Consider the following 17,099-nt stretch of genomic DNA (forward strand, 5'->3'; position numbering starts at 1 on the left):
GGAAAGCGGAAGAAATAAAAGTGTTGCGCAAAACAGTGAAGAAATCACAGATTGGACAAGCAAAAGTTCTGAAGAGAAGAGGCAGAACAACTAGAAGAGGTGTCAGGAAAACAAGATATGAAAACAATATACAAAAAAAACCTATGTTGTATTGTGGAAGAACCCAAACTCAGGGGTCCTTACTTACAAGTCCGTTGCCCAGCAGATAGTCCAGAATAAGCCAAACAACAGATTAGCAAAGTCAAAGTTTATTCTTTACGTAAAGAAGGTGGTCCCTTCAATGTAAGGGGCGACTCTTAACATAAAATTCTAAAAACTTGTATAGGCTGACACAAACAAGTCTTTATACATCACAATTTCCATGGTCATACATACAAAAAGAACTGTTTATCTAGGAATTTTCTAGCTCAGTATTTTCAACTTTCCTTATCTAAGTTACAAGGTCTTTCTCTGCATTCCATCCCTGCTGGCGCCCAGGTTCCATAACTATCGTGTTAACCCTTAACATTCTAAGATTTAAACATCTGCTAGAAAGGCACTTTCAATCTCAGGTTTTTGCAGCCATTTCTATTGATCAGTTCTGATAAGAAACAGAGACCCCATCTTTTCCCTTCACAGTATGGAAAATATAATCAGGCCAACTATGCAAGTGGTAAGAGAGGCTACTGGTGAACTGACAACAATTGCTGATGAGGTGCTGGATGGAAGTAGGGAAGGAGCATTTGGACAAAGTGCTGAACCCTGTAGTTTATCTAGATGCAAGCATTCTAGACATGCTAAATGAACAGGGCAGCTTGCAAGGCAGAATGGATAGCAGCACTGAACCAACATCAGAAGAAATAGAAAGAGCAATGAAGCCATTAAAAATGGGAAAGCTACAGGAAATAGGCAATATAACAGCTGAGGGACAAGTGCTGTCAAAGCTCTAGGAAAAATACATAAGAAACTATGGGAGCAAGAGGAGGTACTGGGTGACTGGCTAAAGGTGGTAGTTGTACCAATCCTGAAGAAAAGAGATCTTGCTGATCTGAAGAGTTATAGAGGTATAAGCTTGTTACCAGCACAAGGAAAAACCATGATGAAAGCAATGTGTTACAGATTAAGGCCAGTTGTAGAGGAAGTAGTAGATGAGGAACCAAGTGACTTCAGACCAGGGCAAAGTTGCATTGATGAGACAGTCACACTCCAACAGTTGGTGGAAAACAGAGAATGGGGATTGAGGATATTTGCTGTTTTGATTGACTTCACAAAGGCATTAGATTTGGTGTGGAGAGAAGCATTATACAAAGTCGTAAAATCATATGGAGTTCCAGATAGGATAAATGCAATTATAAAAGTTGTGTGTGAAACTCCTGTAGTGCCATAAAAATTGGTGGAATATTAAGCAATTGGTTCAAGTCAGAGTTTGGTGTACAGCAAGGGGGTATGGAATCGCCATCACTTTTCATCGTATTCTTAAATTGGATATTGAGAATGGTACACAAATCAAAGGGCGTGATGTTGGGTGAGCTAGAATTGAGCTCTTTATCTTATGGAGATGTTATATAACTAGTACACAGGCTTGAATTAATGACGACAGTCTTCTCTACCTTGGAATATTGGTGTGGTTGACTTCAACTAAATGGAAATGTGGGGAAGCTGATCGCAATGAGTGCAAATAAGCAGTTAGGAAATGTAGACAATTGACATTCTGATGTTTAAAAAAATTAGCACAACAAAATCAATGTAGCTCACATTAAATGGATTAAAATTTGGTTAATATATAGCTCACAAAAAGTAATTATAAGCAAGGAATTGTTATCAAAGGGGGTGTTTGTTTGCTCTCACTGTGATCTGTCCTTGACCCAGTGCTATTCACTGTCATTATCAATGATAGAAGAAAAAAACAAAATCTTCACTAGTAAAACTTGTAGATGATCCAAACTTTGGTGGTGTGGTAAATAATGATAGGGACAGGTCACTTATATAGACCAATCTGTATCACTTGGTAAGTTGGGCTTATATGAACAACATGTGTTTTAATATAGCTAAATGCAAGATCATATATCTAAGAACAAAGGATGTAGGTGACACTTACAAGATGGGGACCGTATCCTGGAGTGCAGTGACATTAAAAAGGACTTAGTGCAATGCTGTAATTAAGACAGTGAATGTGATCCTCAGATATGTAAGCAGGGAATTGACAAGTGAGAGTAGGAAGGTGGTATTACCTCTTTATTGGGCATGAATTATACCATTACTGGATATGGTGTCCATTTCTGATGTCCACACTTCAAAACAGCTGTTGAAAAACTGGAAAGGGTTCAGAAAAGAGCTACAAGAATGGTTCAAGATCTGGAAAAACTGGCTTGTAGTGAAAAATTAAAGAAAATCTAATTAGTTTATCCAAGAGGAAGTTAAGAAGTGACTTGATCATGCTTTATAAATACCTAAATGACGAAGAGATTTCAGATAGTGGTATGGCTCTTTAGTCTGGCCAGAAACTATGGTTGTTTAGTCTGGCCAAAGAAGACATAACAGTGTCCAGTGGCTGGACGCTGATGCTAGACAAATTCAGACTAGAAAGAAGGTGCAAATATTTAATGATGAAGATAATTAACCATTGGATTAGCTAATTTAGGGATGTCATGAATTGTCCGTCACTTTTGGTCTTTATCTCACGACTAGATCTTTCTGAAAGATATGCCCTTGGCCAAGAGCTCCTGCTAAAATAAGATTTATGGGCTTGACACAGGAGTCACTGGGTGGGGTTCTTTGGTCTGTCATAGACAAGAGGCCCAACTAGATAATCATCCCTTCCGTCCTTAAAATATGTGCATCTCATAATCCAAAAGACACTCTAGTTCAGTCACAAATTACTGGGCTCAAAGGAATCCCTGGCTGCAGTTCTCTGGCCAGTGCTTTGCAGGATGTCAGACTAGGTGATCATAATGGTCCCTTCTCACCTTAAAGCCTGTGATCCTGTGGCAGGGGAGAAGCCAGCGAGGCCTCTACTCTATGAGGGATGGGGTGCAGACAACAGGGAAAGGGAACAACCCTTTCCCTGCTGTGCAGCAGGTGCTGGGGAGCTGAGGGAGGTGTCCTTTCTCTGTGGCAGGTGAGGAACAGTGGTGGTGGGGGATTCTCTCTCTGCAGTGGATTAGAAGAGGCTGGGCATGCCCACTGTGCAGCTTGGGGAAGGGGTGTGTTAGCTCTAGGGAAAGGGGTTCTTGTCTTTGCCTTTCCTGCAGGAATCCTGGTGTCTTCAGTGTTTCTCTTGTTCTCTCCCCTCTCGGTTCTCCCTGGCGCTGCCCCTCTCCAGCCAACTGCAGCCCTTCGGCCTGCTCACCTGTCAGGCAGGGAGACTCGCTTTGTAAGTGCCTCTTGGTGTGCAGTGTGTGCTACTGCTCCATGCCACCCCCGCTCGGCACTGCTGCTCTTAGCACGCTCCTCCAGTTCCTTGTCTACTGTCTCATGGACTTGGTATTTTCTGAGACCTGAGCTGTGGGGAGCAGTTGTCAGGCCAGGGCCCCAAGGTGATAGAAGCTGCTCCCCCCCTCCTCCCTGCTAGCTGCTGCTGGGCTGGTGTCTGTGAGCGCTTCATGGCAGAGGAGCTGTGGTGTCAATTGCTTTGCTCAAGATCAACAACAACCAGTGGGTGTTAACCCAGGGCTAGGACAAGCTAGGCTGGGGTGGGAATGGGGGGTGGTGCCCTGGAGTGCCTAGAGTGAAAACTCCAGGCCACTGTCTGCATTGAACAGAAGGCGCTGGAGGAGGGGATTGGGAGCGCTGGTACTGTTCCCAAATTGGGCAGGGTGACCCAGGGGGCTCCAGCTAGAACTCTCAATTTATGTCCTCTTTTCTTTTTTCAGGCTTCCATAAACTTCATCCCACCACAGGATGACAGCAAATCAGTAAGTGCTTCTGCCCTCAGCCCTCCTACTCCCTCCTTTGCAAGTTCATGACTGCCAGGCCTCTCACTCTCCTCCTTTCGCATGCCGCTCATTGTGAGACCAAACACTCTCCCTCCTTCACAGGCTGCTCATGCCAGGCTTTGCACGGTCCTTTCCTCACACTCTGCTCATTGCCGGGTCTCGCACTCTCTCTCCTTTGCACACTGCTCACTACCAGGCCTCACATTTGCACAAATGCACAAAGGGTTATTTTTTCCCTTTTCTCAAAACTCAGTGTAAATGTTCTCACAGCTCTTGCTCCTTCTGCTGCTCGCTCTGGTGGCTCTCAGCCCCATGGTGTGCTCTCTCTCTCTCGCTTGCTTGCTTACTTGTTTCCCTGCTCCCCCTCACTCTGGGGTCTCACATCCCAGCTCTGGCTGGGATGGTTTAGTTGGGGTTGGTCCTGCTTTGAGCAGGGGGTGGGACTAGATGACCTCTTGAGGTCCCTTCCAACCCTCATCTTCCATGATTCTGTGTTTTGTTTATCTCCCCAAAACATCCCAGAGTGATGGTCTGTAGTCTCAGCCTCAGCATCCTAGTCCTCGCTTACGTCCCTGCCTCTGATGCTTGCTCATCTTTTTCACTCATACCCTTGGCTCCTGGCAACACCAGCTCCTGGCTGGTGTTTCTCACCTGCATCTCCTACTTAGGACTCCCACGTTCTCCCCAGGCTCTTACCTACTCACACTTCCCTCCTGCATCTCTGGCATCTGCCCACTTGCACTGTAGACTCATGCTTGAGCCCTGGGCTTGTGTGGAGCCCACTGGACCCTGCCATGGCTTTATTACTTGTCTAGTTCTGCTCACTTCTTATGTGAGGCACATTTTGATCCTGGGGTGTTGGCTGATGCTTGATAGTTTCTGTTGCTCTCCCTCCCAGATAGAGAGGCTTATGTATCAATGGGGGTTATTGATAATGGTGCCTTTATCCCTTTCCCAGCCTGCTGCCTCTGACTGGATCAGCAGTGTGGCTGAGAAGCAGCACCCAGGTGTTTCAAACAGGCTCCCCCCTCTTCTCCCATGCCAGCGATATCTTGCTGCCCTAACTTTTCTTGTTTCTCTTTTCTGTCTCTTTTCTCTTACTCTGCCTTTTCCCTCTTGTCTGGTGTGGGAACAAGCAGACCAAGCCGGGAGTCATTCAGCCTCTATCCCGGGTGCGACAAAATGCTGTCCCACCTAGTTCGGAGGGCAGGGACAGCCCCAACCCCTTCCAGCAACCTGAGTTATGCTCCTGTGTCCAGAACTCTGTAAGTGGCCTGCAGTTCCTTCTCACTGAGCTGAGTCAGCCTGTTCCAGGTTGTTTTTGTGCCACCCTTCCTGGTGGGCAAGCTACACACATCTTCCTAATGATGCCTCTGGGGTTTAAAGGGAATTTGCCCATTATGGGCCCAAACCCCAACCAACCCTCTCTGGTCTCTGCAGGAGCTCTGTGCCCTAGCAGAAAGGAACTGGAATGGTGGGTGCCCTTTGGCTTGTCTACACTGGGATATGTCCTAGCCACAGCCATCTTTGGCTAGCCACCAGTGTTGGTGAGAATCCAGCACAGAGACAGAATCATGATTTGCACCAGTGCACCTTACTCTGGTTTTAAGCAGGGGTGAGCAGCACATGGTGGCTTTGCTTGTCTTGCCCGGGACTTGCATTAGTGCAGCTTCACCAGTGGCTGAAATTCCCAATGCAGATAGAGCCTCAGACTTTCATTTACCTATAAGGTGTTGCATTCTCTTTATGTATGAAGCCCTTCAGAGCCTTTGTCCTGTCATCTCTCACACACTTGGGCAAGAGCTTCTTGCTGTTACCAAGCTATGTGGCTCTGCCCCCTTGACTGGGGAGCAGTGCAGTATTGCTGAGTTGCAGAATGATTGCTTGTACATTGGCAATTGCCACAAGATGTCAGCACAGTCAGAAGCAGATGAATCTACAGGTCTCTGTGACCCAGGCATTAGAGGCCCAGACATGGGCTTTCTGTGCCCTTGTAAGAATTGCCAGACCAGAACACCAGTCCACTTGCAGCATGCAGATAGGCCAGTGGTCCTGCTATTCTTTTTTACAGGACCTGTGTAGCACTATTGAAAACCTAGAGAGACCCATCCTGCGTCCAAGAGTCACATTCTGAATTGGATAGACATCCCTATCAGGGCCCAAATGAGACCCAAGCTGAGGAGCCAGAGTTCCAGTGATCCAGATATTTTAAAATCTCTTTCTGTTACGTTTGGATCTTTGGAAGTTACTTGCACTCAGAAAGAAACCTGCACAGGAACACGGAGAGATGCAAACACACAGACAGGGTTTATTGAACTACTACTAAGACCAGCCAGAACTGGCTGAGTTATCCCATAATAGTCTAACTATTGCTATGGCAACCTAGGCAATGAGGCAGGACACAAAATACACAACATTTTCCAATTTTGGTGGACTGTTGTTCAGTCTGGGCAGAGGGGGAGGCAACCAAGCAAGAATATACATCTCCAGTCAGGGCTGCAGAGCAAAGAGAAAGGCCGTGAACAAGTAAGGCTGAGTTAGTGTGGTCGAAGAGGCTGAAGGAGTGAGAAAGGAGAGAAGGAATCAAGTGCGGAATTGAAGGGGAGAGACCATGTAACTGACAGTGAGGAAAGTTCTTGCCCTCTCCGTCATGAGGCCCTGAGTAGGTGGCCACTCCCCATATCAGAAGGAAAGGGCTAGGAGCAGAGGAGTTTGTTTATAGGCAGCCAATGTAAAGAACATCAGCCATTTGGAGGGGCAGCCAGATCAGAGTGAGTCAAGAGTGAGGGTGGAGGCAGGAGGTCAAGGCTATGGTTGTAGATGGCACGTTCACTGAATGGAGTGATGAAGGGGAGAAGAGAGGTCGCACAAGTGGGGGGTGTCACAGGTGGATTTTTAGGCCGGGGAACTAAGGTGTTCTTGTGCTGGGAGGGTGTGAGAATAGGGGCAAGGCAGATGTGTATCTGGGATGGGATGGGGGAGGTGAAAGGAGGAGAGCAGACAAGTTACAGGGAACATGAAGTCCTGTTGGATCTTTTTCTGTGAATAAATTGGCAGATCCAAAAGAGGGGAAAGGCTTTAAGGAGGCAAGAAGAGGAAATGAAGGGTTCCTGTAGATGATAGATTCCTGCCCAGAAGGCAACTGAGATGCGCTCAATGCTAGTAAGAGGACCACAGAAATCCACAGGAGCCCTCAGCCTAAGGGTGTGTGGACGCATGCTTTGCCAAATGTCCAAAATGGCCAGACTAGCCCCAGAGACCAGGCTCAGGTTTGTTCTATACTGTGAGGTAACCTAAAATCTGGCATACCTAATCCAGACTCAGAGACTGGAGTCCAGTGTGTAGCTGCCCTGTGGGAGCAACTTCCAATCCAGAGAGCCCATTGCTTCCAGGCAGACACATGTTGGTGTGGCTGAGCTGAAATCCCCGTGGGGTCTAGGAGCAGCACTGCCACCTGACCCAATAACTCAGAAGTGAAACCCCCATTGAACCAAGGAGACTCTGCACTAGAAGAAGCTTTGACACCGGCCTATCCAGGAAATGAGAGCCAGCAGCGTAATATGCTCTTCAAGTGCTTGCTCATGTCCATTCCATGTTGGGGTGTACGCCCACTGGATGGATGCACAGTCACTGGAGATTTTTCCATCAGTGGTATCCATTGGGCTGGCTCTAGCGCCCTCTTGGGCCACACACTCATGCTGGTATAAGAGGCCCAGCCAGCCCCACATCCTCTCAGTTCCTTCTTACCACCTGTGACCATCACTGGAACAGCTTCTGCCTAGGCAAGATGTTCATAGAATCATAGAAGATGAGGGTTGGAAGGGATCTCAGGAGGTATCTAGTCCAACCCCCTGCTCAAAGCAGGACCAACCCCAACTAAATCATCCCAGCCAGGGCTTTGTCAAGCCGGGCCTTAGAAACCTCAAAGGATGGAGATTCCACCACCTCCCTAGGTAACCCATTCCAGTGCTTCACCACCCTCCTAGTGAAAAACCTTTTCCTAAGGTCCAACCTAGACCTCCCCAGCTGCAATTTGAGACTGTGCTCCTAAAGTTCTGTCATCTGCCACTACTGGGAACAGCCTAGCTCCATCCTCTTTGGAACCCCACCTTTAGGTAGTTGAAGGCTGCTATTAAATCCCGCCTCATTCTTCTGTTCTGCAGACTAAATAAACACAGTTCCCTTAGCCTCTCCTTATAAGTCATGTGCTCCAGCTCCAAGAAGATGGCAGAATCTCCATCCTTAAAGGCTTTTAAGGCCCAGCTTGACAAATCTCTAACTGGGATGATTTAGTTGGGATTGGTCCTGCTTTGAGCACGGGGTTGGACTAGATGAACTCCTGAAGTCTCTTCCAACCCTAATCTTATATGATTTTATGAGTGCAGAGGGGTGCAACATGTATTGGGCCACTCCTCTGCTTCTGCCCTGCAAGCGGCACTGTCAACTCTGCCCTTCTCGCAAGTGCCGTTGAGTCTGGGGGGACATTGTGGCGCCAGTGGGATTGCAGTACTGTCCACCCTAGAGGTGTTTGCCATTGCCAGGGACCTGATGGCACTCCCAATATCACTGACACTGGCAGGGCAAGATCCGGCATTAGCAAGGATGTCAAGCAGAAGGGAACATGTTGCACCAAGCTCCCATCCAGCACCGGGTCCTCTGGTGCTGACCAGCGGGAAACCAAACCTCCCAGAAGCAAGGGATACCGCCTCCCCATGGTTCCCACAAGCCGACTCATCATTGGAGTTGGAGTCATGCACTCAGCCAAGGGGCTGATACCAGTTCTTGGCTAATGTTTCGTCAGATCCTGTTGCAAGAACCTCTCCAGGCACTTGGCCCAGTGGGCAGCGGTCTATGCAAGTCCAGTGGCCTTTCTGGAATCTGAGGGGTTTTCCCTCAGTAGTGGGACTGCCTTCCAGCTGTTCATACTCTGCAGTGTCCAAGAAAAGGGCCACTCTGCCACACAGTCTGGCACCTGACCCACACTCTGGTACTGAACCTGGTACTGATACTCGGGATTTGTGGCTACATAACGTGGTTAGTGCAGAAGAGGAGGAGGAACTCCCTCTGCCAGTCCAGGCTTCCAACTTCCCAGATGAAGTTGTGTCGGGGCTGAGCGGCTCGACACCTCAGGATGACTTCAGAGCCCATCAGCAGCTATTGAAAAGGGTAGCTTCTAACCTAAGGGTGGAAGTGGAGGTGCTTAAAGAATCCTTCCACAGCCTGATTGACATCTTGGCCACGGTGGCCCTGTCAATGGTGGCCCTACCTCCCAATGAGGATGTTATGGATCCAGTCAAATCCCTATGGCAGACCCCATCCTCTCTGCCCCCCACTTCAAAAAGAGCCAAAGGATATGAGTACCTATGTTCCTATCCCCCTCCCAGGTCCCTTGTGGTCACAGCAGCCAACAAAAGAGACAGGCAAGGGCAGCAGGGTGCCACCCACAATGTGAATTCCTAAGGCCAGTTAAGGTCTCCGACCCATCCTAGACCTGCTTCACTTCATCAGCTATCTCAAGAAGCTCCACATGGTCTCCCTGGCCTCCGTTATTCCCTCCCTGGATCCAGGGGACTGGTATGTCACCCTCAACTTGAAAGATGCCTAGTTCCACATTTCCATTTTCCAGGGCCACAAAAGGTTCCTAAGGTTCATCAAGAACCAGGCCCACTACCAATTCATCGTCCTCCTCTTTGGCCTGTTGGCAGACCCCTGAGTTTTCACAAAATGCATAGCTGTGGTGGTGGCTTTCCTCAGAAGGCGAGGGGTACGAGTCTATCCCTACCTTGATGACTGGCTGATCAAGGGCCGGTCTGAGGCCCAGGCGAGAGCCAGCATCGGTTTAGTCCTTCCGAGCCCTAGACCTATTGATAAATGAGCAGAAGTCAACTTTTATCCCCATTCAGAGTATAGTTTATTAGTGCGATGCTCAGTTCCACCCGGATCAGAGCCTTCCTCCCAGAGGCTCGCTTCCAGACAATGTAGGTGCTCATATTGCAGGTCAAGGCCCACCCAATCATGACAGCCCATTTGTGCCTCAAACTTTTAGGTCACATGGCCGTGTGCACTTATGTGATGCAGCATGCAAGACTGTGCCTCAGACCCCTTCATGCCTGGCTAGCCTGGGTGTATTGGCCAAGCTGTCACCATTTAGACTCAGTGCTAACATTTCCCAGCCCAGCACTCGACTCCCTCAACTGATGGAGGGATACCCCTTTGCGGGACTTGGATATTCCTTTTGTCAGTCCCCAGCCATCAGTATCCCTAATCTTGGATACATCTAATCTAGGTTGTGGGGCTCATCTACAGCACTTCAGGACTCAAGGCCTATGGTCCTAGGAGGAGCTCTCCTTGCATATAAATGTCAGAGCGCTCAGAGCAGTCCCCCAGCATGCCCGGTGTTTCTACTCCAGATGACAGGCAATGTTGTGCTAGTACTTAAGGAGAACATGGCAGCCATGTTCTACATCAACAGGCAGGGAGGAGCACACTTGTTCGTCCTGTGTCAAGAGGCCATGGTGGATGGGGTGCTGCACACAGATATCCCACAAATGCAGCACTCCATCCTTCCAGGAGCCTGTAATACTCTGGCAGATCACCTCAGCAGATCTTTCTTTTCTCACCATGAGTGGTCCCTTCGCCCTGACACAGCCAGGTTCATCTTCCAGAGGTGGGGTAGACCTGTAGACCTGTTCACAGCCAGACAGAACAGGAAATGTCAGCTGTTTTGCTCATTACACGGGCGCAGCCCACTTGCAGGTGCCTTCCTACTTCCATGGACAAAGACCCTGTTCTATGCGTTTCTCTTATTCCTGTTGTGAACAAGGTCCCACTGAAAGTCAAGTGGGACAAATAAGAGTCAGTCTTATAAATCCTGCATAGCCGTTTCAGCACTGCTTTGTCATGTTATTGGGCATGTCAATAGCGACTCCATTGCTGCTCCCTCCCCTCCCTGACCTGATATTGCAAGATCATATCCGATAGCTCCACCTGAACTGCATGGAAGCTCCATGGTTAAATCCAGTGGAGCTAGCCTGTTCAGAACAAGTCCGGTGGGTCTTCCTATGTAGTAGGAAGCCTTCTACCACTAGAGCTACTTACCTTACCATGTGGAAGTTTCTTGGTGTGGATATCCCAATGAGGCCTCTGACCTGCTCAGTCAACTGTCCAATCTGTGCTGGAGTACAGTTGGAGTTCTCCATCTGAAACAACAGGGCCTAGCTACTTCGATCAGGGTACACCTAACAGCAATCTCAGCCTTCCACCCTCTGGTGAATGGTAGGTCTGTCTTTTCACACAAAATGTCCATCTGCTTTCTCAAGGGCTTAGAGAGACTTTGCCCTCAAATTCATGACCCCATTCCTCTGAGGGACCTTATGATGGGATATGCTTGCTCCACACTGATTCATCAAGGTTAACTCTACCCTGTGAACTGAGGCGGTCATACCCCCTTGACCCTGCTGGGTATGTTCTGGCTGGAGACTGGATATAAGAGGGAGCCAAGCAGCTCAGTCAGGGCTGGCTGCTGCAGGGGAAGGATGCAGACTGACGTCTCTCTCCAGGGAGTTGCTGCAGGCTCCAAACCCAGAGCTAAGGCATGCCGAGTCCCAGATGGATTTCAAGCTGTCAGACGAACCCAGAAAAGGGACCAAGCTGCCAGGAGCTGCACTGGCTGAAGACCTTGGAGGCCCCGGGGAATTGTGGATCATCACGACAGAAGACAGGGTAGGAAGTAGTCCAGGGGAGAATATGGAAATTGGTCAGTGTGTTTCAGGAGGATCCCCGCTAACTTGGTGGTGAGTACCCCCGCCACTGCCAGGGCCCTGGGCTGGGGCTTGGTGGAGCTGGGAGAACCTGAACCCCATTGCCCCAGGTGCCCCAGACCCGTAGGTGGCACCCCACTTCCCCAACATGCCAATAGGCTACATTATCCCACAGAGGTGGGTGACTTTATTGATTCCAGCCACTAGGCCCCGCTGCCCTGACTGAAAGGGCCACTTTATTAACTCTGACCCTTAAGCCTCGCTGCCCTGTGCACCAGGGCCATCCAGCTGATGCTGGCCACTGAGCCTCGCTGCCCTGCCAACATATTGCCTCTGGCCATTGGGCCACATTGCCCTGAGGGAAGGGGCAGCAATATTGTCTCTGGCCATTAGGCCCTAGAGTTCTGAGGGAGAGAACAGCCACATTGACTTTGGCCATTAAGTTGCACCCTCTGAGGCTAAGGGGGTCGAGACACACAGCCGCAGGGCTCTAGCGACCCCTACCAACCCCAAACAGGGCACGCACGCTTGCCCCATGATAGACCTAAACCTGGTCCTGTCAAAAGTCTGTGCCCCTCCCTTCGAGCCGCTGGGACCATTCCCCTTTTCCTATCTCTCCTGGAAGATCACCTTCCTGGTAGTGATTACCTCGGCCTGGAGTGTCTCAGAAATGAAGGCCCTTACATCAGAACCCTCACATACAGTGTCCATTAAAGATAAGGTGCAGCTTCGCCCCTGCCCACATTCCTTCCGAAGGTGGTTTCACAGTTTCACCATAATCAGGCTATTTTCCTGCCAGTTTTCTTCCTGAAACCACACAAGAATGTGGAGGAGCATTGTCTCCACATGCTGAATGTTAGACATGCCCTGGCCTTCTACATAGAAAGGACCAAACTGTTTCACAAACGGACGCAGCTCTTTGTGGCAGTAGCAGACAGGATGAAAGACCTCCCAGTTTCAGCCCAGAAAATTTCATCCTGGATCATTTACTGCAGTCGCATGTGCTATGAGCAGGTGAGCATCCTGCCACCTGCAATCTTGGCCACCCATTCCAAGAACAATCCTGAGGTCCCTTCCAACTCTAATATTCTATGATTCTATGATTCATCAGTGGCATTCCTGGCCCAGGTTCAGATTCACGACATTTGCAGAGCTGCAACCTGATCCTCGGTACGTACCTTCTCCTCCCACTGCACCATCACCCAGCAGGCAAGAGATGATGCCAAGTTTGATTGAGCAATGCTGTAATCTGCCTATCCAGGAACTCTGAGCCCACCTCCTCGGAAGTCACCTAACATGGAATGGACATGAGCAAGCACTCGAAGGAAAAATGGTTACTAACGTTTCTGTAACTTGTTCTTCGAGATGTGTTGCTCATGTTCATTCCACGATCCACTTCCTGCCCTTCTGTTGCAAAAAGGAACTGAGGGGGTATGGAGCTGGCCAGGCCCTGGCCAGGCCCCTTATACTGGTACATGAGCACATGGCACCAGAGGACACTAGAGCCAGCCTGACGGATACCACTAAGGGAATAGTCTCCGACAACCATGCACGCAGCGTGCATACACGCCGAAAGTGGAATGGACATGAGCAACACTCTTGAAGAACAACAGTTATGGAAAGGTTAGTGACCGTTCTTTCTTCAGGGAAGCCACATTGCATGACACACAGGCTGGTATTATCAGCTACTCTTCACTCTGCATGAGGCTGGGGACTCTGTCTCTGATGCTCCACTCTCCAGGCTTCGACACACAAAAAAGGGGCTGGGTGGTTCTTTTCCTGTTCTGTTCTTTATAGCAGCTGTGATTATCCTGATCTCCTTTGTCTGTCTCTGCAGCTGCATCCCCCCTCACCTGAGGATGTCCCAGTCAGTGTCAAGCAGGCATACAAGACCTTTGCAGCAGTGCCCCTATCACATCCTCTCCTTGAGTCACAGGCAGATAAGGTAGGGGTTGGGCAGAGATGATGAACTGGTTGCACACACACTGGGGTGGACAGGGATGATGGGATACTGGGAACATAAAAATACTGCTTGAGCATGCAGGAGTGAAATCAGGAAGGCCAAAACACAACTGGAGTTGCAGCTAGCAAGGACATGAAGGGTAATGAGAAGGATTTCTACAGGTATGTTAATAACAAGAAGAAAGTCAGGGGAAGTGTGTGCCTCTTGCAAAATGGGGTTGGCAACCTAGTGAAAAGCTGAAGTATTCAATGCTTTTTTTGCCTCTGTCTTCATGGACAAGGTCAGCTCCGAGACTGCTGCACTGGGCAGCACAGAATGGGGAGGCGGTGAGCAGCCCTCAGAGATGAAAGAACAGGTTCAGGACTATTTAGAAAGGCTGGACATGCACAAGTCCATGGTGCCGGAGGCAATGCATTCTAGGGTGCTGAGGGAGTTGGCTGATGTGATTGCAGAGCCATTGGCCATTATCTTTGAAAACTCGTGTCGATTGTGGGGGTCCCAGATGATTGGAAAAAGGCAAATCTAGTGCCCATCTTCAAAAAAGGGAAGAAGGAAGATGCGGGGACCTACGGACCGGTCAGGCTCACCTCAGTCCCCAGAAAATTCATGGAGCGGGTTCTCAAGGAATCATATAGAGGCACTTGGAAGAGAGAGAGGTGATCAGGAGCAGTCAGCATAGAGTCACCCAGGGCAAGTCATGTCTGACCAACCTGATTGCCTTCTGTGATGAGATGACTGGCTCTGTGGATGTGGAGAAAGCGGTGGACGTGATATACCTTGACTTTAGCAAAGCTGTTGATGTAGTCTCCCACAGTATTCTTATCAGCAAGTTACAGAAGTGTGGGTTGGGTAAGTGGACTATAAGACAAATAGAAAGCTGACTAGATCATTGGGCTATATAGGTAATGATCAATGGCTCAATGTCTAGTTGGCAGCCGCAATGAGCGGAGTGCCCCAGGGATCGGTGCTGTGGTCAGTTTTGTTCAACATCTTCATTAATGATCTGGAGGATGGGGTGGATTGCACCCTCAGCAGGTTTGCAGAGGACACTAAGATGGGGGGAGTAGTAGATACCCTGGAAGGCAGGGATAGGATACAGAGTGATTTAGACAAATTAGAAGATTGGGCCAAAATAAATCTGATGAGGTTCAACAAGGACAAGTGCAGAGTCCTGCACTTAGGACGGAAGAATCCCATGCACAACTACAGACTGGGGACCGACGAGCTAGGCAACAGTTCTGCAGAAAAGGACCTGGGGGTTACAGTGGATAAGAAGCTGGATATGAGTCAGCAGTGTGCCCTTATTTCCAAGAACAGCGTATTGCACTGCATCAGTAGGAGCATTTTCAGCAGATCGAGGGAAGTGATTATTTCCCTCTGTTTGGCATTGGTGAGGCCTCATTTGGAGTACTGTGTCCAGTTTCGGGCCCCCCATTACAGAAAGGATGTGGCCAAATTAGAAGGAGACCAGCAGAGGGCAAATAAAAATGTTTAGGGTGCTGGAGCACATGACTTATGAGGGGAGGCTGAGGGAACTAGGCTTGTTTAGTCTGCAGAAGAGAAGAATGAGGGGGGATTTGATGGCAGCCTTTAACTACCTAAAAAGGGGTTCTAGGGAGGATGGAGCTAGGCTGTTCTCAGTGGTGGTAGAAGACAGAACAAGGAGCAATGGTCTCAAGTTGCAGTGGGGGAGGTCTAGGTTAGATATTAGGAAACAGTTTTTCACTAGGGGGGTGGTGAAGCACTGGAATGGGTTACCTAGGGAGGTGGTGGAATCTCAATCCTTAGAGGCTTTTAGGCCCATCTTGACAAAGCCCTGGCTGGGATGATTTAGTTGGGGTTGGTCCTGCTTTGAGCAGGGGGTTGGACTAGATACCTCCTGAGCTCCCTTACAACCTTAATCCTCTATGATATGATTCTATCATGCGTGGGTCAGGAATGAGACTGGGGGCAGGAGGTGCTGTTCTGTTTCGAAAGGTATGGGGCAGTGGGGGAGGCAAAGAGAAGGAGTGCCACTCTCTCAGAAGTTTTCCTTTTCTCTCTCTCCTCAGGAGATGCATGATCAGACAAGCACAGAGAAACCTAAAGATTCTCCTAAGGTGAGTTTCAGTGGCTGGAAATGGAATTGGAGTTGGGAGTCTTGATCACAGACCTTGGGGATTGAGGGCAGGATCTCAGTGTGGGTAGATATGAGGCAAAGTTCCCATCTGGAGCAGTGTAGAGGGAAGGTAGAGAGAGGGTGCAGACATGGGGTTGAGAACTGATGAAAGCAGGCATGGGGCATATACCCCAGGGGATTAGATGTGGGGCAGGGATCCAAGGAAGGGCACAGGGTGCATGCCAGAAGGGAATGGATGTGCAATAGTGACATGAGAAAGGTAGGTAAGGGGCACTTGCCTCGGGGGATTGGTTACAGGGTAGGGTGTTTAGTGGCTGACGTGCTGCTGTGGCTGTCACAGATGCTGTCGCCCGGGTTACTGCACAGCCCAGAGCAGCGATCCTTCCGCGAGAGGCAAAAGTACTTTGAGATCGAGGTGAAACAACAACAGGTGGAGAAGCCCCCCAAGCGTGTGTCCCTGGTGGGAGAGGATGACTTGAAGAAAATGAAGGAGGAAGAAGGTGCGATGGAATCAATGTTGGGGTGTTGGGTTTCTTTTTGGTGGCTCTGTCCCTGTGGGGAGTATCCTGCCTGTTGGCTTTTGGAGAGAGGGGGGGAAATTCTGCCTATTGGAACATGGGACTGGAAGGGACCTCCTGAGTCCAGTCCACTACTATTACAGGCAACCCTGTCATATAATCCCATTCATAAATTTATCAAGCTCAATCTTAAAAGTTGGTGGGTTGTTTCCCACCACTACTCCTACTGGAGGGCTGTTCCAGAACCTTGCTCCTCTGATGATTAGAAATGTTATTCTAATTTCCAGCTATTGACTCCTGGGGTTCCTGTTTATTCATAAGGGGGAGTGTCTCAAGCAATATTATAGTAAAATATTAAACAATTATGATCAGCCCTGAAAAATCATGAGACTGTCTTTAAAATGATACATGTTGGGTCTTTCCTTGTGTTCTGGCTTTTGAGCCCTTATGGGTCACATTTTGAAGCTTTACTGCACAGTCAGGAGTGCTAGAAACATACTTTTTTAAAATGGAAGCTGAGATTGTACTTTTGATTGGCCTTTGCATATTCCTACTGATGGGATGGGGTGGCCTGTACAGCTCTGACAATGAACTTTAGCTAACAGTGCCCATTGGAACACTCATACGCTACTTCTGTACTCTGTATCCTTACACTGTTTCTGAATGTTCTGCGACTGAAGCTATAAAAAGGGTTGCAGCACTTCTTCCAACTGCCAGCAGTGGCAGACTACGAACCTCTCTGGACCTGGAGTCCAGAACTTATTTTTGATACCTGTGCTATATAAAAACATTTTGATTTAAAGGTTTTAGATTAAGATTGTACAT

General features: G+C 48.8%; 1 protein-coding gene across 23 annotated transcripts in view; it reads left to right on the plus strand.

Moving 5' to 3' along the window:
• Positions 1-17,099, plus strand: part of SCRIB (scribble planar cell polarity protein) — a 216,294-nt gene that overhangs the window by 144,762 nt on the left and 54,433 nt on the right. For 15 of the 23 annotated variants that reach the window (XR_010922039.1, XM_067560190.1, XM_067560200.1 and 12 more), the window contains 6 exons: positions 3,302-3,352; positions 3,852-3,893; positions 5,054-5,179; positions 13,512-13,619; positions 15,689-15,736; positions 16,097-16,256. Coding sequence is in view for 22 of the 23 variants with exons in the window: in XM_067560190.1 (XP_067416291.1) it covers positions 3,302-3,352; positions 3,852-3,893; positions 5,054-5,179; positions 13,512-13,619; positions 15,689-15,736; positions 16,097-16,256 (535 nt within the window). In the remaining variant the exon portion in view is untranslated. Of the gene's footprint in view, positions 1-3,301; positions 3,353-3,851; positions 3,894-5,050; positions 5,180-13,511; positions 13,620-15,688; positions 15,737-16,096; positions 16,257-17,099 lie in introns of all 23 variants that reach the window. The other 8 variants (XM_067560191.1, XM_067560206.1, XM_067560192.1 and 5 more) reach the window with 4 other exon arrangements.

The sequence above is a fragment of the Emydura macquarii genome, unplaced genomic scaffold (genome assembly GCF_026122565.2).
Source record: "Emydura macquarii macquarii isolate MOO-44397 ecotype Brisbane River unplaced genomic scaffold, CSIRO-AGI_Emac_v2 contig_2246, whole genome shotgun sequence".
In the NCBI taxonomy this organism is placed as follows: Eukaryota; Metazoa; Chordata; order Testudines; family Chelidae; genus Emydura; species Emydura macquarii.